This window comes from Heterocephalus glaber, unplaced genomic scaffold, assembly GCF_053883595.1.
Source record: "Heterocephalus glaber isolate CG9 unplaced genomic scaffold, H.glaber_assembly_v1.0 deba00001452, whole genome shotgun sequence".
In the NCBI taxonomy this organism is placed as follows: Eukaryota; Metazoa; Chordata; class Mammalia; order Rodentia; family Bathyergidae; genus Heterocephalus; species Heterocephalus glaber.
In genome coordinates this window covers 22,286,692-22,311,613 of record NW_028258302.1, presented here as the reverse complement: position 1 = coordinate 22,311,613, position 24,922 = coordinate 22,286,692, and the positions used below count along the sequence as shown (strand labels likewise).

The window sequence follows — 24,922 nt, the reverse complement described above, 5'->3', positions numbered from 1 at the left end:
GGCTTTTGTGCAGGAGTCTTGCTTTGCCTAACTTATGACCTAGGCTCAGGTCCAGGAAAGGCAGAAGGAGGCAGAAGGACCTTTCCCTCATTGTTATAGGGCCTCAATGAGACTTGCTGGCTATCCCACATAGTCAGGATGTGTAGAGGGATTGTTGGAAAGGGATTAATTCTTCACATATCACTGTGGATACCCACCTGAACTCCCCTAAGAAACTACAAGAAAGGCAGGCAAATAATAAATGTTAAGTAAATATTTGCTGAATAATGGAGAGGAGATGAGAAAGAACTGCATGAAGAGATGGAATGAATGAAATAAGCAACAAAAGGAGAGTGAGGAAGGGAAGGAGGGGAAAAGGAAGGAAGGGTGGTTAGAATAGCAAGTGGACAGATGAACAGAAAGATGGAGAATGAATAGGTGGGTGGATGGATTCATGGACTGCTGGGTGGCTAGAGGAATAGATGAACAGAAGGATGGATGGATGGATGAATAGGTGAATGGGTGGATGGCTAAAACAGATGAACTGAAGGACGGATATATGGACAGAAGGGCAGATGATGCATGCATGGTAAAAGGAAAAACAAATCAAAAGAACCTCAGTTTCTAGGAGTCTCTCTCTCCACCCCCCACCCCCCCCGCCCCTTTTCCTCTCTGTCTTTTCCAGCTGCTGTTGATTACCTGGCCAAAAATGTGAGCCTCTCCACACAGCGTCGCATGAAGCTCGGGGAGCACTCCACTGTGCTGGGACTCCTGCCTGTGGAAACTGGCCAGGCCTACTAGGGTGCCTGGGGCGACTTGCCCCAGCCCAAGCCCCAGCCCAACCCTTTCTGACCCCTGAGCCTCCCTCCTTGGTCCCCTCATCCCCCTGGGATCACAGGAGGCCAGGACAGGAGCCCATCCCTTCTCAGTGGCAGCCCTCTGGAGATGTACAACCAGTCTGTCATTCACCTGTGGTTAGGGACCCAGAGTGGCCCCCTCAGCATCTGCCCCCTCCCTCCCCTGCCGGCCCTGCAGTACTCCCCACTCAAACCTGCTGGGGCCTCAGGGCCATCTCAGCATGGAGGCAGAGGCTCACCCTGAACAGAACACCTCAACCCAGAGAAGACAGTGGCTGAGATGAAGTGCTGGAGCCCTTTGGCCCGGGTCCCGGGCGTGGCTGACTAGAAGAGTAGATGAAGCTCAGGGTAGCTCTCACCTGTAGGAGCTGGGAGCCACCTACAAGGTGAGCCCCTAGCCCAGCCCTAGAACCACAGCCCTTTCCTCCTCTGGAGACCGGGACTCCAACAGAGAGGAGAGCCTGAGATCTTCCCAGGGAGTTGGCAGAGTGACAGTCACAGCTCCACCCAGGAATATGGAAGACTGAGCAGCCCTCCCCATACACCCCTGCTCGGTATCTTAGGTCATATGGGGGCTGTGTTTGTCCTCAGGGTACTGGCCTAGGGCATCAGGATTCAGCTCAGGCCTCAGGGAGCAGAAGCCTCTCAGAGGGAAGCCCAGTTCCACCATTGCCCTCCATACGAAGAGCCAGGGAGCCCACAGACCCTTGTGTCTTCCTCTTAGCTGGATCAGATGAGATGGGAAGGGGCAGTCTTGAGGCTAGAGGAGGAAGAGGCACAAGGTGGGCTCTGAGGGGCTTTTGTAACCAAGATCTCTTCTCTTGCGGGTGGCCAACCCTTGAGGCCAAAGTTTCAGCTCTCAACCTTCGAGTTCTCAGCCCTGGAATTTAGATTCTGTACAAAGCCTCCAACAGAGACTGAACCCCGTGCCCTGGGGAGGGACCTCTGACTTCCCTCAAATCCCCTGACATTGCTGAAGTGCAGAGAGCTTCCTCCGGAGCTGTGGAGAAGGCTTCCTGGACCCACAGATCAGACTCCCAAGTCCCCTTGGCATTTTGGCGGAAGCATGTCTCTGTCCCACCCAGAGTGACATCTTAGGTCAACTCATTTGGCCAAGAGGCCTCCAGCTCCTGAGTGGGTGTAGCTGAGCTGGGGCATACGTGGCTGGTTTTCAAGCCACCATCACTGGACAGAGGAAGATGCCAAAGGCTCTAGAGAAGAGGGGAAAGGCACCTTCCTTAACCACCAGTGGCTTCCTCAAGCGCCACTCTTTTGAGAGCTGGGACCTTTGGGGGTTAGTTCGAGCCCCTCATTCTCCTCCCTTGGAACTCTTTACCACCTTCACTTATTTATCACAATTTATTCACCTTCACCATCATCATCATATAATCTATGCTTGGATCACTTTTATCAAGTGCTGCTGGGCACAGGACACTTGTAAGGGAGACACAGCCCTGAATCCACAAACATTGGACCCAATTGCCTGTCTCCACCTGAGCTCCGAAGGCCTCCACTTTGCTCAGTCCATGTCCCTGGCCCTCAGCCAGCGAGACATTTCTAGAGAGAAGGGCTCTGCCTTGGGAGCTAATCTGAGTTCTTTCCTCTTGGTTGGCAAGATGCTTAGAACCTCTCCAAGGATGTCAACTGTGTGACACATGCTCACCTGTTTCTCATCTTCAAACCCAGTCATATCTAGCCAATCTCACGGCATGAACAAGATGGCTAGTTAAGGGAACCCTATTAATAACTGGTGACAAATAGACTCTCTGGGAGCAGCGGGCAGCCAGACAGATGTGGCCCGTCAAGGGAAGCCAAGGTTTCAACTGGAGCTTCCAGTGCAAGAGACTGGTTTCTTCAAGCTCTGGACCGAAGGAAAGATCATGTTGTTCCCTTGAAAACCTAGTCCATGCTTTTGTAGCTATCACAGCCAAAAGCATCTCTTCCAGAAGACCAATCACATCTTCATTCACATTCCTTGAATGGTCACTCCTTTCCCCTGGAGGCCTGGCCCTATGTGACTCAGGAGCAGGGATCTCAGGCAGGTGACATCAGAACTGCCCAGCCACATCCAAGAGGTGGCATTCCAAAGCTAGGACCAATCCCAGGGATCTGCCTGTCCTCCCATGGTGAAATGGAACCAAGATCTGCTTGGGAATAAACCAAATGATTTCTCACTACATCTAACATCTCTGAAGCTGTCCCAAGCCACCAACTTGATACAAAATGGGACTTATTTTCTTCAGGGCCCTTGATCCCAGAAATGTTTCCCTTAAAAGCCCTTGTATTCATGTGTCTATCCAACCCAGTCTATAAAACTCAGCCTTGTGTCAGCAGCTCACAGCTTCACCAGAGAGATGACGTTAGTGGAACAAGAGGCACAAGGCTGCGATCCCTTTGGGGTTTGTCAGCAGCCCCCCATCCCTGTAAATAGAGTTCATAGCAAAATAAGAGATTTCTTCTCCAACTTATCCCAAGTAGCTATTGGTCCTACCTATGGGGGGCCCTCTTCTGAGCTCATGTACATTAGTTGGAAATGTGGTGATGTGCTGTTTGTTTATAGGAAGTTGACTTTTTATATATAAATATATATACTAAAAAAGGAAAGAAACCCCCACAGTGTGTGTCGTGCTAGTGCCAGGGACCATCTGTAGGGATATATCTGCATATTGTGTGTTTCAGATTATACATTCCAGGCTCTACTGAGGTCTTTCAATTTTTGTTGTTTTGTTCTTTCATTTGGTATCTCTCTTGCTATGAAGAAAAAAAAGTGATGTGTAAGAACCGAGCTATGCTTTTATACTCTTCTTTTTCACTTGATTCACCTTTGCTGTTCTTTTCCCAGAAGAACATTAAAAAGTAGAGGAAACAGAGAAGTAGGGGCATAAGAGAGGAGAGAAGAATGAAGAGAGGTTTGCCCAGAAGACAAATGAAAAGGTCTGATTGCTGACCTGACTATGGCTGGAGAACAGGACAGGTGCTGACTTTGAGGCCTCCACCAGCATCCAGTGTTGGTCCAGATGGAGCTGGTGAGACATTCTGAGATTTGGACCCAGGACCTTGGTGAGAAACTCTGTGGTTGCCACCTGAAAAGACTTTCTCTGAATCTTCTCTCAGGCCTGATGTTCTCACCAAGCTCCTGAATGTGTGTTTCCGTATTGGACGTTTGTGCGGTCCACAGGTTTTCTCTCCCCTCCTATAGAAGCACCAAACCAAGACCAAACGGGGGTATTCCAGCGCCATCTTGAAATGCTCCAAGGCACCTGTGTATTTAATGCTTCTTCTCTCAACTCTGAAGTGGCCAACCCAACCTGGGAAATATATTCACATAGTGCTCTAGATCATTCCTTTTTCCTAGTAACAGCAACGTCGTTGCTTCGGGTTTGACTCACAGCCATTCTCTCCTCGCAGAAGTGAGTGTGTGTGCGTGAGGGTGTGAGTGGGATGTGTGCGTATGGGCGTGTGTTTAAATATAATCACACCATAATTTATTCAGCTATATGGAATAGTAGACTAGAAAGAGAAACTGGTATTTGCTTTAACTACCTGCTGCTTGTAAGCGCTGCCTCTGTAACTCAGGCATAACTGTTATACATTAAAAGAAATTAAAAGCATTTTGAAGGTTCTGTGTATTAAATTGCCAGTGTGTGACTCGGGGCTGAGGGGCATCATGAGAAGATTTTTGACCTGAGAGGGCCAGGGTAGGAACTCTGTCTCCCTTGCACCCCAGTGTTCCAAGCAGTTGCTGGGCATGTAGTGGATGCCTGATCAGTGTCTGATTAATGGAGTCAGGGGTCAGAGTGGCCCCTGAACCCATGGCAACAGCACAGTGTCCCAGAACAAGGGGAAACTTAAGTCTTTTTCACCAGAATAAACTTCTGGCACCGAGTTTGGGACCGTCTGTGGCTCTCTCCCAGCACATGGGTCTGGGGAGAGGGAAGAGAGCTCAGAAAGAGAGCTACATACTGCCTTAGATGCATAGCCTGACATGGGGTTCTTGGGCAGGTGAACGGTGGGGGAATGGGGAACGATGGGGAACTCTAGAGAGAAATGTAGAAGGGGATGAGGAGAACACAATAGGGCAGGGGAAGAAGCTAAGCAAAGGCAGCTTAAACCAGAGGCCAGCTCACCCTGATGTGACAGGGAACTCTAGAGTGTGCATTGAAACACCCAGGGTGTGTCCCACTGTGAGCATGACTGGCTCTTTGTGCTGTATCTGTCAGTCATCACCTGCCGCCTGTTCCCCAGATGTGGACAGAGGTTTTATCTCTCCAACATCTCCAAACACAGTGGCTGTGTGGGCTGAGGGAGTTCCCTGGGGAAAGGCATAGCTGGGAGCCCTTAGCTAGGAACCTGCACTTTGATTTGGGGACAGGGGCACTGGCCCAGGAAAGGAGACCTAGGCAGGGACCAGCAGTGTCCATTCCACTCATGCCCCCTGGCTCTAGACTGGGGTGCCCGAGTCCTTATGGGGCACTGGTTTCCTCGGATGATCTTCTGAGCAGGAAGTGGGGGAGTTGGGAGAAATCACACTTGAAGAATTGCTAAGGGTTTCTTCGGACCTGACTCCCCTCAGCCCAGTCCAAGTTGTCCGGGGCACAGCTTGGATTGTGGTTGGGTCTTTCCAGGGTCCGGGACCAACTGGAAGCTGTCCCCAGGTGCTGCAGAGTTCTTGTGGTGTGATGAGCCCCATCCAGCCCTGTAGGAAACCTGGATCATGTCCACTCTCCTTTCTCTCCTTCCCCACACAGGCAATCTGTCTCTCAGTAAGTCAGGAAGATATGAGGAGAGCCTAGAACTAATCAAGTTCTCTCCTCATCCCAGCAGCTGACTCACTGTGGGTCCTGAGACAATTTGCTTCCCGTCTTGGACCAAATTTCCATGTTTTTAGAAAGCAGACTAGAGGGCCTCTGAAGCTCTTCCAGGTTGCCATGGTGATCAGCTAAGCCAAAGGCCAGCTTGACGCAAACCAGTGCTGAGAAAGCAACCCAAAGTACTAGTGTAAAGACGCCAAGGAGGTAGGTCCCCGTCACAGCTTCTGTCCTCAGGGACCCCAAGAGGGTCTCCAACTCCCTCCCCTCAAAAACCTTTATGTGCATCCCAAGGAAAACTGAGAAATGTAGTCTTCTGCACAAGCACACTACTGCCCAGAATAAAATCAGATTTCTGTGTGGAAGGAAAGGGGGAGATAAGTGTTGGATAGAAACATATCAGTCACAGAAATGCTGCATAACACAGCAGCCTCTCTTCCTGCTCACCCTGGTTGTGCTCAGCTTCCAGTGGATGAGTTTCCAGTCTTTCTTGGGCAAAATTCACTAGCAAGGAAAAGGCACTCCTCAGGCAGACGATAGATGGAGCCACTGAGGTGAGAGGGACATACAGGGCACAGGGACTGAGTATGACCCCATCTGTTGCAAAGCTGAGTCTAGAAAATCTGGTCCTCCCAAGAGGACAGCTTCCTGAGCTCCATGCTCTCCCCTCCCATGCTGCCACCCGCGTGCTCTGAACAGAGGGTCCTGCTTCTTCTCCTGGTGATGTCAGCTGCTGCTGGGGAGGGGGCTCGTGTCCCAGTGGCTGCAGGAAGTGTGTTCAGAGACGCATTCACCACTGCTGTCTCCCCTGAAAGATCAAACTGTGCTCCCTCTGGCCAAGCCCCACCCTGGGTCCCAGGACCCCTCTGTGTAGTCAGGTCACAACTCCTCCACTGCCCCATCCTTCAAATGGAAACATAGTCTGTTCCACTGTAGCAGGACAGAATACAGTAACCAACAGCCCCACATCTTGATGGCTTGAAACACCAAAGGCTTGCTTTGTTGTTGTTCATACTTGGTCCACTGCTTATTACCTTAGTCTGATTTCTGTTGCTGTAACAAAACACCCAAGACCGAGTCATTTATAAAGAATGAAAGTTTATTTGGCTCACGGTTCTGGAGGCCGGAGAGTCTGACTGCTCTGCCATCTGCTCGGCAGAGGTGGTGAACTGTGTCCTGGCTCTTAAATCCTCTACCCAGACCCAGGACACTGCCGTCATGCTCCATTGGACAACACGAGTCATGTAGCCACACTGAACTTCAAAGGCAGCAGGGTGACACCAGCTGGGCAGCCCAGGTTGCAGGGCCCCTTACAGGGTTCCAGCCACACTCAGCTCCGGAAGAGATGGTGAGGAGCGTGAGCTCCAGGGAAATGTGCTGACACTTACAGGCCAGGGGCTCCACTCTGCAGCATCAGAGACCCCTCCCAACATTCTGCTGAAGCAGGCACCATTGGTCTCACTCCACCAATGAGGAAAAGGACCCAGAGAAGGAAGTGACCATCTCCAAGTCCCCCTAGCTACAGATGGAAGGTGTCAGAGATTCAAAGCCAGACCCACATGGTCCCAAGAGCCTGTCCATCATTCTAGGCTGCTGCCCCAGAGTGGTTCAGTAAGTACCAATTTTCACATTCACGAGTTTGTAGGCTGGCCATGGCTTTGCTAATCTAGGCTTGGATGGTGCAGAACTCCGAGATGTCACTCAATCCTGAAGCCACCGTGGCGAATCTTGTGTGAGTGGTCCAAACTTCTCTGAGACCTCGGTTTCCTCATCATCTGTAAAACTGGCACCAGCTTCCAAAGTGGTGGTAAGGATTAGGGATCACAAAATAAAGAAACCATCTTAGATTTGCTTAGCCTCATGTTTCACTAACTTATTTGGTCCTAGGGCCTTTTATGGTAGGATTGCTTATAATATTATAGAGAGGTGAATGGAGAGCTTCCTAGCAGCCAATGGAAAATGAGAAACTTGATGAATTGTACAAGCATTGATGTCAATGAGAAAACAAGAAATTTACTAAGAGAAGTTTTAAGGGGGCCGGAGATTTAGCTCAGTGGTTCTACCGCCTGCCGCACAAGTGCAAAGATCCGAGTTCAATCCCCAGCACCAAAAAAAAAAAAAAAAGAGAGAGAAGTTTCAAGGATTATAAGTAATTTCTCCCAGATGTCCTCCTAAGGAGAACACTTAGTCCCAATGACTTCACTTAAACTAAAGATCTTTTAGGAACAGCTACATAAGGAAGGTAAATCCATCAAGAAAGTCACAATAACATGAGTTTTTGAAAACTGGGCTTTTGATAAAGATTGGATGGCAAAGATCTGGGGATGCACTCTGGATATTTTCTGGAGCTGTAGATCTACAGCTACTTAACAAGTTTCTAGTAGGCAGCATTGTTTTTGTGCTGATCTCTGTGTTTGAAGGTCTGTGTCTCTACCTTTCATATTTAATGTAATAAGTGGTATAATTTGACTTAGGTCTGCCTGTTTTACATTTTTCTCTTTGTAACTTCTTTTTTGTATCTTGTTTTGTTTCCCTCACTCCTTTACTCTGCCTTTTCATCCAGAAAAACTTATATGAAGCTTTCTCTAAAGCATATCTGCTACTTAAGAATTCTTAGTTTTTCTCATCAAAGGATATCTTTCTTTTGCTGTCTTTTCTGAAAGATGTTTGCTAAATATAGGGTTCTGAGTTGATAGCTATTCTCTTTGAAAAAGCATGCTCCAATGTCTTCCAACTTTTATGGTTTCTGATAATGTATCTTCAGCTATTTGAACTATTGCTCCTCGTGTCATGTGTAGTATTATTTTTTTCTCTGACTGCCTAAAAGATTGCTCTTTGCTTTTAATTGTCAGAAGTTTGATTCCAGATGGTTACAGTAGCATATGTCAATAGTCCCACCTAATCAGGAGGCTGAGGCAGGAGGATTGTGTGTTTGAGGTCAGCCTGCAACTTAGTGAGACATCATCTCAGAATAAAAAATAAAAGAAGTTTGATTCGGTTATGTCTGGGCATGGTTTTCTTAAGTTTATCTTGTTCAGAGTACACCAAACCTCTTGAGTCTATGTGTGTGTGTGTGTGTGTGTGTGTGTGTGTGTGTGTGTGTGTATATTTTTTTTTTACTAAGTTTGGGGATTTTTCAGCCATTATCTTTTCAAAATATTTTCTCCGTGTCCATGTCTTACTCTTCCTAGTCAAAAATCTCCATAACAAAAATATCAGATCTTTTCTTATAGTCACACAGGTCTCAGAGGCTCTGCTCACTTTTTTTTTTTTTGGTAACTGGGATCGAACTCAGGACCTTGTGCTTGAGAGGCGGGTGGCAGCACCACGGAGCTAAAATCCCCAGCCCTTTCTGCTCACTTTTTGAAACTCATTTGTCTCTGTCCTTCAGATTACAGATCTTCTCTTAATCTGTCCTCACATTGAAGGAGTCTTTTCTGTCATCTATTCTGTGTTAAATTCATTCAGTCATTTCGGGGGAACATTTCTGGTATACTATGCTTCGGTTATATAATTTCCATCTGGTTCTTTTTCATAGCTTCTATTTCTTTACTAAAAGTTTCTGACTCTTCATTCATTTCAAACATGTGTACCACTGAAGGTCTTTGATAAGTCCAATATGTGGACCATCTCAGGGTCAGAACCTGTCAATTGTCTTTTCCCTTAAAAATTAGTTTAGAGTTTCCTGGTTTTGAGGATGGCAAGTAATTTTGGACTTTTTCAATAATACATTGGATCCCTTTAAAATCCTCTGGAGAAAGAGATTTCTGATTGTTATTTTGTTTAGTGGTTGTTTTTATTTAGTAGACCACCAGCCTGTTTAAGTTCTGATTTCAAGATCTGCTTCCTTCTGTGAAGTGTGGTTCTGGCTCACAGCCAGCCAGTTTTCAAAGCTTTTGCTGTGCTGTTCAGGTCTGTCTTACTCTGCTTCTTGGGGATAGTCTGGGACTTGGGCAATGGTTCATATCACTCTGTCCTTTGCTTGATTATTGTTCTTAAATGTGTCTCTATGCATGCACCACTTGAAGCTCAGTTCATATGCAGAACTAGGAATTTCCTTTCTCATCCCTCTCTTTTTGGAGATTTTCTCCACATCGTCTGGCTCTCAAAGCTTTTCTGGTCTTTCTGGTCAGAAAAATGGGGTTCTCTTAGGGTTTAGTCTCCCACACTGTCACACCATTACATGTGACTTGCCTGCCCCCAGGGAGAAGATCTGAGAGACCAAGAACAAAACCCCAAACCCTCTGGACTCTTTCCATATCCCTACTAAATGGTGCTGTGCTGTCTGGCTCCTCTGTCCAGGGAGAAAGGTCTTCTTTCTGGCTTCTAGGTGCCCACAGGCCCCCATTGCCACACAGTGGTTCACCTCTACCCTGGTGTTAACCTCAAGGCAGGGCAGAGATTTACAAAAATAGAAAAAGAAAACAGATTCCTTTTACTCTCCAGCTCAAAAGGACCTTTTAGGTTGGTCCTGTGGCCAGAAAGACAGGGCTGTAGATCAGTCTCCCTGCAATTAAGTAGGGTTCATCTGAGCACCATTCTTGGCAGCACCAGTAAACCAATTTGGAATGATCCTGGGAACCCTTTCTTATCTGTCTGCCCATGGACCCCGGGGCTTCTGTGTCTTCTTGGTCCCCTAGTTTTTCATGCAGTCTTGGTGATTTATGCGTGTAAAAGGTACTAAATATAATATTTCTAATGCTACATTTTGTATGTGCTAAATACTGTACCACTCATTCTGCCAACACAATCTCTCTTCATTCTCAAAACAGCACATTTTGATAAGAAGTGGGATGTCCTGCTCCAGGTCTCCAGGTGCGGGATATGGGAGTGGGGGTCCTAGCCAGACCCAAAGGACTCCAGAGCCTGCTCTTGACCACTGAGCTAAACCTCTCAGATCCACAGGCTTCTGATAGAGTGACAAGGGTATGTATCCCGGCTGTTCAAAGCTTTAAAAATAAAAAAAGAACCCCTCCCCAGGTAGATAAGAAGTCTAGAATCTAGATAGAAAATAGGAGTTGAATTTAAGAAATGGTTAAAAAAGAATACACTTGCCATGCCAGGCTGTACTGAATGATGTCATGTGTTGCAGCTGTTGAAATGGGTGAAAAACAGACCTCTTCCCAAGAGCCCAGTCTGTGCCACAGCCTGTCCAAGGCAATTCAGAGCAGCCTAGCAGGGGAGGAGCAAGCAGAAAACTCAAGTGCCAGCAAGAGGAGCTCTAGAGGTTGGGTGGGGGAGGAACGTCCACCCCTCCAGATTTCTCATCTCTGGGTTCAACATGGAGGGACCTTTAAAGCTCACTGACGCCACCCTGTCCCACCCAGTTGGATCAGCATCTCGGTGGAGTTGGGGGAAATTTTCAGACTGTCCCAAGTGATTCACAGCTACAGTTGGGATGGAGGCCCCACTCATCTGGGAGAAGACACCTAGATCCACTGAAGCAGCATCTGGGCTCACAGGGTGGGAGGGCAGGGGAATGGAGGGCAGGATGCAGAAGGAAGCTCCCTGAAATCAAAAGGAGCTTCTGTGCCAGCAAAGGCAGGGGAGGTGGGGGCCCCCACAAAACCACCCTCACTTCTAGCCACAGAGTTTCTGGGTTCCCAAGACCATGCTCAGTCTGATCATGCTGGAAGAACTCTTACCAGGCACAAGACACTACCCATGCTCAGGGGTTACCACTGTGAAGAGATACAGACAGGCATCAGCTCAGGAAAAAGATGCATGCAGCAGAACCAGAGGAGGTTCAGGCGCAGACCTGTTGTCTTTTGCCTGTGGATTCATAGATAGTGGTGGCTTCCTCAGGGATGACATGTGACAGTGCACAGTGTGCTGCCACCCGAAGGTGCTCACCTGAGCTTGGATGAGCCAGCATAGACTGCCATGTGACCAGCCTTCACTTCACAGACACTCTGGAAGTGGAGCTGAATTGGAAACCAGCCTTGCTGTATTACCCAGGCTAGCTGCGACTCTGATGCAGAGTTGGAGAACCCCAGATCTCAGTCGCCCCTTACAAAAAGGTTTGCTTTCTCTATGGTGTTCTTAAACCACTTGACACGCATGGCCTCCAAGGTCACAGTATCTGAGGAAGAGAAGGGAGGTGAGGCACACCTGGCCCTAAAATTTCATGTGGCATTTCCTCTTAGAGCCCATTGGCCAGAATCAGTCACATGGCTCCAGCTTACTACTGCAAGGGAGTCTGGGAAATGCAGAGCAGTGCATGGAGACCTAGTGCCCAAGCAGCTGCCCTCTGAGTGTGAGATAAGGCCTGTCCTTTCCTCTCAGCCCTGGGGCAAGTGGACCACACCAGGCAGGGAGCAGAGCACCTGCCCAGCCATCTATGCTCTGGACCAGCCAAATTCCTGGAGGTTTTCCATCACTCCAGGTCAACTCCTGGGAGTCTGGGAACAGTGAAAAAGAAATTCAGCCAGTACAGACAGCAGATGAAGTAAAGGGACCAGCTCCTGGAGAGGACGGGGGAAGCTGAATGGGTGGGAAGGTCCTGTCCTCAGTGGCTTCAGCAAGGACCTTACTGCCAGCTCAGCCACCAAGAATTCCAGGCCAGGGCTCGTCACAGCTGGCAGTGAGGGTGCAGGGCCTGCATGGACTCAGAGTCCTTCATGGAGATTAGGAGCTTTGTCCTCATTCTGCTCGGTGGCAACTCAGGGCTAAAGTCTTTCTGAGGCCACCACAAGGCTTAAGGGCATCCTGGGTCATCTAGGCGGGAGGGAGACTGAGAATTCCACTGGGATGGGGGTCCTGGGACCAGGCTAAGTCTCTGCTCCCCTTGGAGACAGTGAGGTCTCTATGATGATAAAAGAGGAGCCCCACCATTGGCGAGGTCCTCACCCTGTGCAGGTGCTGCCAGGTTCTCACCTGATCCTTAAAACAACCCCATGAACTGGAAATGATTCTCCTCATATTACAGGGGAGGAAACCAGAGTCTAGAAAAGCAAAGGAATTTACCTAGGATTAAACCACAGGTGGGAAGGTGGACTCAATGTTTATCATTTCAACAACATTACACAATGGAAAATTTCATAAGAGAAAAAATATGGCCATCATCCAGCTTCAACAGCTAATAGCCCACCACTAATTTCATTTCATCAGTGCCCCCTACTTCCCCTCCACACCCTGGGTTACTTTAGAGCAAATCCCAGACCTCACACCATTTCATCCTTAGATGTTTCACCACACATCTCTAAAAGATAGAGCTGCATGCTTAACTACACAGGTCCTGGCATGGAGTGAACATGAAAAGCATGTGTTGAACTGAATACGTGCATGGGCACCTTCCAAGCTGAGGGTGCATTCAAGAGTCTCTAGAAGGCAGCCAGCCATGGTGGGAAGACAATGGGCTTTGCCATAGCTCTGGCTGCAAAGCCTGGCTCTGCCAATCTCTGTGGCCATGACACTTGGTGAACTCAAATATTTTTGCATGAGCCTCAATCTCCTCCTCTGGAATTTGAACACTGTAACACTGTGGCTTACAAAGTTGTCAGGACTAAATGAGGATGTGAATGTGAGCAAGTGCCTGGCAGAGAGCCTGGCTGCGGTAAGATGTTCGCCAGGTGTGTGACCTTGGTAACTCACTTACTCAACTTGGGCCTCAATTTTCTCATCTGTAAAATGGGTGATGATAATACCTACCCCAAAGGGTTGCTCTGAGGACTGAGTTAATCTATGCTAGATTGCTGATGCCTGGCACCTATTAGATAGTTACTAATGAGTTGCCAATAGAAGCCCACAGCTTGGGAAAGGACCACCCAGGATAAGTGTTCCCATCTTGTAAAATTCAACAGCTACACATCACAATATATTTCAGATTAGAGCAATAGCTCTCCATGAAGGGCAATTTGACTCCCCAGGGGATGTTTGGCCTTGGCTGGAGACATTCTGAGGTGCTACAATTGGACAGGTGGGCTGCTCTGCTGCTAAATATCCTACAAAGATTAGGGCAGTCGATTCTCTGACCCAAAATGTTAGCACCGAGGTTGAGAAACTGGACTAGAGGGGAGACCAGGAGGGAGTTGGCTCATTACACAGAGGATGCAAGGCAGATCTCCAGCAGCCAAGGCTGTGTCCATGCTCACCAAATGAATGGAATGTTTTCCCTTTTGACTGGTGTAGCAGTTGACCAGACCCTTTCTGGCAGTCAGCTGCACGTGGCGGGAGGCCCGTTTCCAGTCGGTACCCTTTATCTTGCAACAGGTCCTCTCCAGGTCTGTGCAGCTAGTTTGGAATGGGGCTGGAGGGCTCTACAGAATGAAGGGCCCCAGGCTCCAGCCAGGACGCAGGGTCTGGTGGGGTGTGTCAGCAGAGGTTGGATGTGCTTCTGGTCCCATCCTGGAGGCAATGGGAAGGTCCAGGGAGCAGGCTCATGCAGAGCAGAAACATGGAAGATTCGTGGGTTTTGGAACCAGAATGGACTGCTATTCAAACCCTGGCCTTCTCTGTTACCACTAGGTGACCTTCTCATGGAACTTAACTCCAACAAGACTCTTTGCTCATCTGTAAAATGGACCTAATAATACCTACTCCATAGGATGCTATGAGAGTTTATCCACCAAATATTGAGAGCAAAGGCTCAGAAAGGACAGCTTTGTAGCTGTTAGGGTTTGTGCTTCGATGTGTTTCCCCCCAAAGCCTCATAGTCTTAAATAGGGCTTTTATAGAGGTGGCTGAATCTAGAGCGTGTGATTGATTCATGGTGCAATGCTGGGCTTGAGGGCACTGGGATTAAGGGTGTGAGTGCTCCCTGCCCTAAGTGGTCTGGATAAGATAAAAGGGGCAGAAAGGCTGTTAAGGTCTCTTGTTGCTTTCGCTACCATGTGGGCACCATGAACTGGTTCTCCTCTTTGATTCCCTTCTGCAATGCCACACTGCCTTGGAGCCAGCCAATTATGGACCTCTACAAACTGAGCTAGATAAACCTTTTCCCTTTAACTTTGGGTGTTGGGTAATTTGTCTCAGCAATGAGAGAAAAGTAACTAAGACAGTAGCTCTGGACAGGATGGTCCTCAAACTGCAGCTCTGGGAACTTGGCTGGTCTTTCAGGTTTGTTTGAGTGTCATACCTGGCCTGAATGAGACTCTCATAAGCAAATATGGCATTCTCAGCAAACAACAGGCTAGTCTTGACAAACAAAACAGATGACCATGAAGAAAATTTGGGGCAAGATATATAATCTCCACAGCACTGGAGAGTCCAGTATTATAATGAACACCTGCACTGACCATCCTGGGACCCTCAATCATAAACATCCCATTCCAGATTACAGCCCCTCTTCTCAAAACCAATATAAACTTGGTTTCTCTCCCAGCTAGCTTCTGACAATCATTCAGAATCTCAACCCTGCCTGCATCCAGACAGAATAAATCCAGCCTTTTCTCATATAAAGCCTGTGTCCAGGTTGGTTTCTCATGCACTGTTTGTAACAGAGAGCATTTAGGGAATGAGCAAGGTAGAAAAGAGAGTCAAGGTCTGGGAGCTGTAGAGATCAAAAGCAAATGAGGGCCAGCAAAAATGTCCTCAGAATTGCAGGAGGACAAGGCGGGAAGCAGGGGGAGAGCAGCACCAGAGGCAAGAGGAGCTGCAGACGGGATAGGTATTAAATCCTCCCTAAGCAGAGCATCGAGAACACCGTGGGGCTTAAATGGCTTGGGTAAGTTGTCATCAACTCAAAAATGCTGAAAGATTGGCAAGAAAGTTTCCGTGTGCCACCTGCTTGCCCTGTTGGCCCTCTCCCGCTGGAGTCGTCCCCTCCATAGCCATGCAGAGGCTCCTGGGAGAGGCCTGTGAGATAGAGCTCCAGGCTCCAGCACACACAGCCTAGGATCCACGCTTAGCTCTGCTACCCCAATGTGTGTCCCTGGATAGTCCTGGAGCTCTTGGAGCCTGCACTTCTCCACCCAGAGCTTGGGTGCATTGAGAGGCTTGGGGCAAAGTTAGGATCAGAATCCACACTGCTAACCCCAGTTACCCCGGCCATCCTGTAATATGGCAGGGCAGCTTTCCCAGAGCAGGAGGGAGCTGTGTGGGTGTTAGGATTGGGCCACCAGGTGCCCTGTTTGCCTTCTGCCTTACAGAAACAGAGCCTGCTTCCAACACATCAGTCCACTGGTTCTCAACCCTGGGTGCTGCAGGTAGGATCAAAGGGGAGCAGCCAGGAGTTAAAACAAGTACCACTCAGGCCTTGCCTTTGTTCTAGCTCCATTGATCACTCTCTGGGGGTGCAGCCCAGGGATCAGCATCATTGTTGTTACTGTTGTTATTGTTATTATTATCTCCAGTTGATTCTGACATGCCTCTGGTATGGATAACCATTGGGGAAACTGAGGCCCTAGAACTTTAACCCTGAATTTCCTTGGGGTGAAAACAGAAGGCTGGTGTCCTCTTCCTTTCAGAAAAGGTATCCTGAGAGGAAGTGTGGTAAGTAATTAAGAACCGAGGCACTGGTGCTGAGTCCATCTGGGTCTCTTTGTAACAGTGTGACCTAGGGCCAGTTGTCCCCAACCCGATTCCTAGGAAAGATGGATCCTTAAATAACAATTTCTTGGCTCTTTACAGTTGACAAGGCATTTTGACCCACACTATCTCTTTGAATCCTCCCCCCATAATCACCCCATAATAGAGGAAAATTTTCAGTTGTTTTCTGGTTGGGGAAACTGAGGCTCAGAAATGAAATTACTCACCAAATGATACTTGGCTAAAGTTTGGATGCAGATTTTCTTTCTCCTTTGCCGAGAAAAGGCTGGAATTAAGAAGGCCCACGGTGGAGCCTGCACCAAGGTTGGACTTGGAACATGGGAGAAGATTGGGAATCACTGAATAAATGAATGAGCTAAAAGATGGGTAATTGGTGCTTCTAAACAGGGCCTGCAGTGACCCAGAACTCTACTCCAGAAAAGAAAGAGGAAGAAACTTTCCACCCATAGCAGCACTCTGTGCCAAGAACATGATAGCCCTTTGCATGTGGCATGGGGCACTCTTGGTCATACATTTTGCTGGAAGGGATCCATTCAACAGGTGAGAAACTGAGGCTAGATTCAGTGGGTGGACAACAGCACCTACCTCCTGGTCTAGAGCCCCTCCAACATCCCAGGATTCAGGAAGTGTTATGGAATTGTCAAGAAAATTCTGGGCAGAGTTCCTGTGGAAAAACAAAGCCCCAGTTCTGGTTTTTTTCGAAAGAAAAATTCTGCATCTCTGACCAGTACGTACCAGAATGAGCTGGGCAGTAGGTGTCACATAAACACTGGGTGGCTGATTTTTTTCCTGACACCCAGCATTCTCACTTTCTGTGTTGCGCATTGGGCTAAGCACTTTCCTTATGCTATGTAAGGGGTTGGTAAATTTTTGTGAAAAAGGGATAGCCAATATTTTTACCTCTGTGGTCCAATGTGTGTCACAACACTCAACACCACCACCATAGTGAGAACAGCCCTATGTAAGACCATGTGCCAGTAAAACTTTCTTTATGGACAGTTGAATTTCATGTACCTTTGCATCACAAAATGTTATTCTTCTTTTCATTTATTTTTCAACCATTAAAAAATGTAAAAGCCAAGGGCCAGTGATTTAGCTCAGTGGAGCTGCACCTGCTTTGCAAGTGCAAGGTCCTGAGTTTGATCCCCACTACTGGGGGGCGGGGGCGAGGGGCAGGGGATGTAAGAGACATACTTAGCACCCAGGCTGTATGGACAAGTGTCAGGAAGATTTTGGTTCAAGGGCTGTAGTTTGCCGACAACAATACAACATAGATTTTGTTGTTACCCCCCTTTAAATAAGAAGAAACTGAGTCTCAGAGAGGTTAAGGCGTCTGCAGGTTCACATACCTAACAAGCAGCAAAACCAGGAGTCGAGTTGAGACATTTGAACTATAGAGCCAGACTCTTCATCACACTGGCACCAAAGGGAAACTGAGGCCCAGACTGGGGATCAAGGCAGCAACCTACCCAGGGGCACACAGTGAGCAGAGGCAGAGCCTGGCCTGGCTCCTGATGCAGCCCAGGGTTGCTTCTTCCACATCATGCAGCTTCTTTATTTATTCCAACTAACGATCATCTGTTAGCAGACCTGGAAACGCTGACATGGGGGGGGGGGGCAAGAGCAGGAGAGGAGAGAGGGCCACCGCCTGCACACGCATCCACACACATCCACATGCACACACACACAAAACGCCTTCCATTTCCTGAGATGTCCACCTGCTTTTATGAATATAAGTGGATTTGTAACAAGCATTGCAGCTGCATATAAGGCATTCAGACATGGAGACAATTTTACTAGATAATAGACTATCATGCAGGATACAATTTAAATTAAAAAATGCAATTTTCACCTTGAAATGAACAAATGATTACAATTTCTATACAAATTAAGGCATTCAGCCTCTCTTTCAGTAGTGGCACCAGCCCATGAAATATGACATAATTACCATGAAATACATTTTCAAATATTTTGATTTTTGTCTGCTGCTTTTTAAAAAACATAGGCCGCCTTCTAGGTCTCCAAGTGTGTGTTGGCATTTCCCACCTTCTGGGAAAAACACATTAAAAAGAAAAGCCAAAGTCCCCGAAGATGAAGTTGGCCCCCCTCCCTGGCCTCCCCTCCTCCCCTCTCCTCACCCCTCAGAGTTCCCTGCCCTCCCCCTCCCCCTCCCTTGTCGAGGAGATAAAATTGAAAAAAGGCAGATGGAGGAGGAGAGGGGACGCAGGCAACCAGCTCCAAAGCCTGAGATTTATCTAAGTTGCTACGCTTATCTGCAGAATCGCATCTGTTGGTTATCTCGAGCCAACCACTCCAACCCGTCCTCCCGCTCCCCTCTGGAAATCACTCCCTGCTCCCTGGCCCCCGCTCTCCTCCTACCCATGCATTTCCCCCCTCAACCTCCAGTTTCCTTTTTTAATTATTTTCCCATTCTGTTGTCTCTTTGTGGCTAGAGACGAAAGGATGAACAGCCACTGCCTGGGGTTTGATCTGGCCCTATGGAACTTTGGGGTCCAGAGGGATAGATGGACAGGAGGCTATCAGTGGTCTCAGATCTCTGAGTGGGGTTCTCTGTCTACTCCCAAGCTGGATGACATTGATGAAGGTCATTCCTACCTGAGTTTGCCTCCTGCCTGTATTTGTAAACCCACCATCTTGAATAACCCATGCCTTTGGGGTGGATCTCTTGGGCCATAGACCTATGAGCAAACCCTGGACCTCTCCCTCAGCTCAGAGTTTCCTGTCCTGACCTATCCTCTGCTGGGCAGGCTTTTCCCACATCCAGTGGCTGCCTTCAGGCCTTGGATTCAGAGTATCATTAGTCTACTGTCAATCTCCAGGCTGGCGGTGACCGACCTGTCCCGCCTTGAGGGTTATTCTGGTTCCACCCCAGGTTCCCTTGGGCTGAGTTTTCTCCACTACAGCTTGATCAGCTTCCCACCTTCTCTTGGAGACATGGAAGGAGCCAGAGGAGAGAGGTTAAAACAAAGGTCAGCTTCACTAGAGAGCCTGGCTTTCCTGAGCACCTGGGCTTTTGTCTTCCATGAGTGCACCTGCTCCACTATGGTCCTGCCTTTCAACTGCCCTGCAGGGAGGCTGGCACTCAACACTGTACCAGGTATTGTAGTCCACGGTAGGGAATTGTCACAGCAATGCCACACCCAGGGCCATGGCTTCCAGCCACTTATTTGGAAGGTGGTTGGAGGGGATTTGTGAACTGGACCACATCATTTTCCTCTGATCTCCTCCTACTCTAACTCCACCTTCCCCAGCCCATCCTGAACCCAGGGAACACTGACTCATACTTTAGTGCAGAAAGCACCACAGAATGTCTTAGGGAAAAGAGAACAGGTCTTAAGACCAAACAGAGTTTCCAAATCCAGTCTCCATCTCCCTCATGCTCTCTGAGCTTGGCCAGAACATCTGAGCCCTGGGTTTTCTCCTCTGTAAAGTGGAGGTAATGATGGTTATCCTACATGGAGTCTGTAGAAATAACTCTGACAGAGCATGGCAGGCTTCCACATGTGTGTTTTTCTCTTCTCCTAGCTTGGGCTCCCAGCTTGGTGATCTTTAAAACAAATACTTCCAGTTTATCAAGAATATCCCTAACACCCAAATATTCATCACTTAGAAACATGTTGGCATGAGGGGGAGGAGTTCCTATATCTGAAAGAGACAGAGTATTGAAAGATGAATGTGAGTATCCAGGGAGGGTGAGAGAGTTGGGGGAAGAGGAAGAAGAGAGATAATCATAATAAAGGCTATTAGACCCCATTGTCTGTCACAGTCCCTGTCATCTAAGGCCCTTTATCTCATTAATCCTCATGACAATATTAGAAGGTTAATATCAATCTCGTTTAAAAATGGGAAAACTGAGTCACAGAGAGGTTGTGTCATTTGCTCAAGATTACACAGCCCAGGAAGTAGCAAAGCTGCGATTTGAACCCAGACTTCCTGGTTCTAAAAAACTGTTATACACCAGTGCCCTTGGTAGACCAGGTGACCATATTTTTCCATCTGTTTATTTTTTCAATAAGAAGATATAATTAAATAGGATATGATTCTAGGAACAAAAGACATGTGAAAACTAGCAATGGAGTATGATGCTACACAATCAGCTTCTCTCCAAGGCAGAATTCATTAATGCCAAGCACAGAAAGCCAAAGATGATGCCCACGGCATTCTGGTCAGACCAGGTCCCAGGGTGCAGCTGGGAAAGAGGAGTGAACACAGGACAGCAGACACACAGGGTTCTGCCATGCCCCCGCATGGCTTAGCCAGATCACTTGGTGACTCTGGGCCTCTGCATCTTCACCTGTAGGACAAAGAGACTGTGCTCTACACCTCTTTCCATGGGCCTCCCAAGGACAGGAGGGAAGGAACTCTGAGGGTCCACACTAGGGCACTCAAAGTGGGCAAATAACTCCACACAGCCCACCCCACAGCACATCTTTTTCAATGACCATTTTTTTTCTCTCAGTGCTAGGGCTCAAACCCAGGGCCTAGTGCATACTCAGCAAGCAATCTAGCATTGAGCTACATCCCCAGACAAAATGATCAATCTTTTTCAATCTTTTAAATGCATGTAAAAAGAAAAGAAAAAATGCATGTGAATTTTGCTTTCTGTCCTCAAGCACATGCTATATGGTTTTAAATGGTCTCAGTTCAGTTCTGAATCCCCACCTCACCACCACCAATTCTATCTAAAACCACGACTTCTGTCTTTATCACTTTCTCAGCACTGGACACCATACCTGACACACACAGCTTCAAGGAGGAGAGGTTTATTTAGCTCACTTTTCCAGTCAAAGTTTGGCTGAAACAGCACGGTGGGAGGGTCTAGTGCAGAAAAGCTGCTCCTCTCGTGTGGCCAGGAAGCAGAGAGCAAAGGGAGAAGTTGGGGAGGAAGATGGAGCCTCCTTGGTCACGGCCCCCACTGACCCACCTCTTCTGACCAGACTCCACTTCCTAGCAGCACACTCATCTTTGCTGTGTGTGGCATCACATAATCCAGTCACCCTCCAAAAGCTCCATCTTTGAACACATGAACCTTTTGGAGGAAACCTTCCAGATCTAATCCAAAACAATAACCAACACTTAGAAAAGTTATCCCACATTTTTTCTGGTTTTTTTTTTGGGGGGGTACCGGGGATTGAACTCAGGTCCTTGCGCTTGCGCAGCAGGTGGCGAAACCGCTGAGCTAAATCCCTGGCCCCCTGTGTGTTTTTTTTTTAGGTCTACACATTCAGCAACACTCCAGATCCTCTTAACCAGCCCTTCCAACACCAGAGTTCCTCTAGTATCATGTTCTACCCATGATCATAGCATCCACACATTCAAACATGGAGTCATTTTAATATCTTAGCATTATAACGTTGTTACCTTTAAGGGTGACTGGACTCTAATACTCAGGCACAGCTGTGTTCCAGTATCCAGTCTGTCCAGTCCACCCTAATGTCCTCTGGTCCTCAATTCACCTGTTTCCAGTGTCAGCTCTCAGTCAGGGACAGGAAGGTGCCCTGTCCCATATGTCCCCTTGCTCTGGGAGGCGACTCCCAGCCTCAATCTGACCTGTACAGCCTATAGGCTTCAGCATAACTAAGGCATCTGGTGATCCTGAAAGGGGGCAAGATGACTATGCTAGAAGTTATCTGTGTAATAATGGCTTAATAATGACAGCCCACATTTGCCAGTGCTAACTGTGTCCTCTGCTGTATTGTGTCGGTGAATTTTCACAACCACCTTACACCACTAGGATGGTTCCCAACATACAGAGGAGAAAACAGACTCGGAAGGTTCTATGACTTGCCCAAGTCCCACAGCTAATCACAGGCTGCCAAATCCCAGCTCCTCTGTTGCATCCTCGAGTATAGACAGCACTGTGAGGAATGAGGCATCAACTCCAGAGCCTGGTGCAACATGAATCAAATATGTATTGAGAAATGACTGAGTGAGTGGACAGAAAGCACTAACCAGCATTCAGCCAGGTGAAGGGTTAACCCTATGTACAGATAACTGGTGCTCAGTGGCCAAGATGTTTCTGATGTCTCATAGGTACAGAGGGACAGGGATGGTGGTGGTGGCTAGAGCCTAGGTCTGTGGCTGTGGCCGAGTCCTCTACCCACCCACCCCCACCAAGGAGCAGCTCCCAGCCTTGGCAGGGCAGCCTGGATGCCTTGGAAAGACACTATAATATGATCTCAAAGATGTTCAAGTGCATAAAACATGAACTAGAAGGACGGAATGAACATGTTCATAGACATCACCACGGAGAATGGAATTATGGGTTTTCTTTCTATTCTCCAAGTAGATGCTCTGTAACTCTGACAACCAGAAATTCATTTATTAGAAAAAGGTAGACAAGGAATGAATAGGAGAAGGAAGGCTTGAAGAAAAATATCCTGTTCTTGGCTCTCACCTCCTGTTAATGACAATTCCACAGGAAAAAGTAGAAAATTGCCCCATTGGAGAAAGAAAGAGGAAAGGGATTTAACAAAACCCCAGAGGCCTGGAGCTTAACTGTGCCCCGTGATAAAGAGCCAAAGAAAGGCCTTGCAAAAGAGCTCTGGCCACATGTGGACACCAGGCCAGTTAGTGACCCCCCCCCGCCCCCCGCACCTCTCCCATCCTCACATGACAAGGTAGGGGGTGCTGTCCTAGGGCTCTTTCTGCCTGGATGTACCCAGGCCACCATTCACAAGTCCGTGGCATGACCATTCCTACATAGAAGATTCCAGTTCCAGCAGGTCACGTGTGTCACACTGTCTGCAAGCCTCACACCCTGGCATGGGACCAGCCAACAGTGCATAATTTTATGACTAGTGCCCCTTGTCATGGCAGCCACCATATACTGAGCACCTGCTGTCTACAGGGCACAGAGCCGAGGCCTGGACATGCATGACTTCACGTTATCCTGGCAACAGCTGTCAAGGAAGGTGCTGGGCTTGTCCCCCTCGGAGAGGCACACATAGAGATCCTCTGGGTTATGGGCTCCCCAAGGACCAGTGGCAGAGCTGGGACGCAAACCCTAGTCTCTGTGACCTTCAGCAAGGCTCAGCTCTCTCAGTGGAGTCTGTTAGTGTGACTGTACGAGGTCCTTGCTCCTCCCAGGGTTGGCAGTGTGAAAGTCTTGCATGACTAATCATGCAAGATTGGAAAGATCTCCAAGTTAGCCAGCAAGGTGGCTGAAAAACGATACAGACGAAACTGTGTGAGGGTGTGTACACCACCAAGTACAGGAAGGAGAAAAAGAGTCAATCTGAGCAGCTGCTTCTGTGTGTATTCGAGACAGGTCTGGGGCACCCACTTAAGAAGCTGGGCACATGGGCTGCCTCTGGGCCAGGGGACAGGGAGAGATGCCTTTGTCCTTGTGAATTTTGAATCATGTGAAGGTACATTTATATGTATATAAAACACATGTAATGTACACATTTTTTGAATTTAAGAAAAACAAAGAAGACATTGCCTTTGAAAGTCCCCCCACATAAGATGCCACCATGCTCACTGAGAATGGGCTCCAGACCTTCTCTCCTAAAAGCGTCTGGGTTTTAGAGCCCTGGACCTGCTTTCTCCTCTGCTGTTGCCCCCCTGGCTTATTTGCACCATCAAAGAGTCCTTCAGGAGAGCCTGAGGTGGGGATAGCCACTGACTCCTAAGGGCAGTGATGAGCTTGATGGCTGAGATTTTCTTATCCCCGGGCCCTGTGGGGTACTGGGGTTCCTGACCTCAGAACTCATTCCAGTTGGTGGAGGCAGACAATAAGCAACTGAACAAACAAATATCGAAATTGTGCTTGCAGCTGGTGCTAAGCCTGGTGCAGGAGCAAAAGGCTCCAAGAGGCAGGAATGGGGCTGCACTAAGTTCCCCCTGAGGAAGCTGTGTTTACACATAAACCTGAATGATGCAGACAATGTAGCCACACATAAGCTCAAGCAAGGTGTGCCACGCAGAAGGAACAACACATGCAAAGGTCCTGAGGTGAGCTCTCCCAGATGGGGTAGTATGAGGCTTGGGGTGAGATCTCTGACTTCAGTGGGGTAACAAGTCTCTCACACCTTAAATTCCTTCCTGGACACAGAATGACGGTAGCTACCAAGTCCCAAGGCTTACTAGGGTCAGGTGCCATCCCTAGCCCTTACAAGCCCCTTCTCTATCATTAGCAACATCACTGATTCTCAAGTGGCTCCCACTAGCAGCCAGGGAAGCATCACCTGGGGACATCACCCAGCTCCACCCTCGACCCTGAACTTGCACCTTGTGTGGTGAGGCCCAGCAGGTGATGGTAACCAGCCCTCCACATAATGTTTGCTGCAAACCCAAGCTTGAGGCCCGCAGACCTTCATCATTGTCACATCCTCCGCCCCCCCCCAGGCCCTTCTTGTCTATTGCCTCCCATCCTGAGACTGTCCTGTAATGTGACCCCAGGCCACAGGGGGCCTCCCCAAGTCTCCAGCATCAGCAGCTTCTGCCCCACATGTGCAGGGTCCCCACGGGCAGGTGACCTCTCCACCCTCCTCCCTGGGATCTCCAGATGCGCCTGTACCCAGGGGCCTCCTTCAATTTTTGTGATATGCAGCTGCCAGCCCACCCCCTCTGTAAGTGGACAGATGCCCTGCAGCCATGACAGTACTGGCCCTCTGTGATCCAGTGAAATGGAGGGACTTGGAGCACATATAGCCTAGGTTTGAGTCCTGGCTCAACTAGCTGAGTATTCTCAGATTAGTTTCTTACCTACCTCCTCAGGGTCTCATTTTTTTCAAACACAGATACTGCCAGGCATGGTGGCACATG

General features: G+C 48.4%; 1 protein-coding gene across 1 annotated transcript in view; it reads left to right on the top strand.

The window, feature by feature from the left end:
- Pax7 (paired box 7) overlaps positions 1-4,442 on the top strand; it is a 98,009-nt gene extending 93,567 nt beyond the window's left edge. Inside the window, exon 9 of the mRNA XM_004850406.3 lies at positions 665-4,442. Coding sequence (XP_004850463.1) covers positions 665-780 — 116 coding nt within the window. The 3' untranslated portion in view covers positions 781-4,442. The remainder of the gene's footprint in view (positions 1-664) is intronic.
- The last annotated feature ends 20,480 nt before the right edge of the window (positions 4,443-24,922 follow it).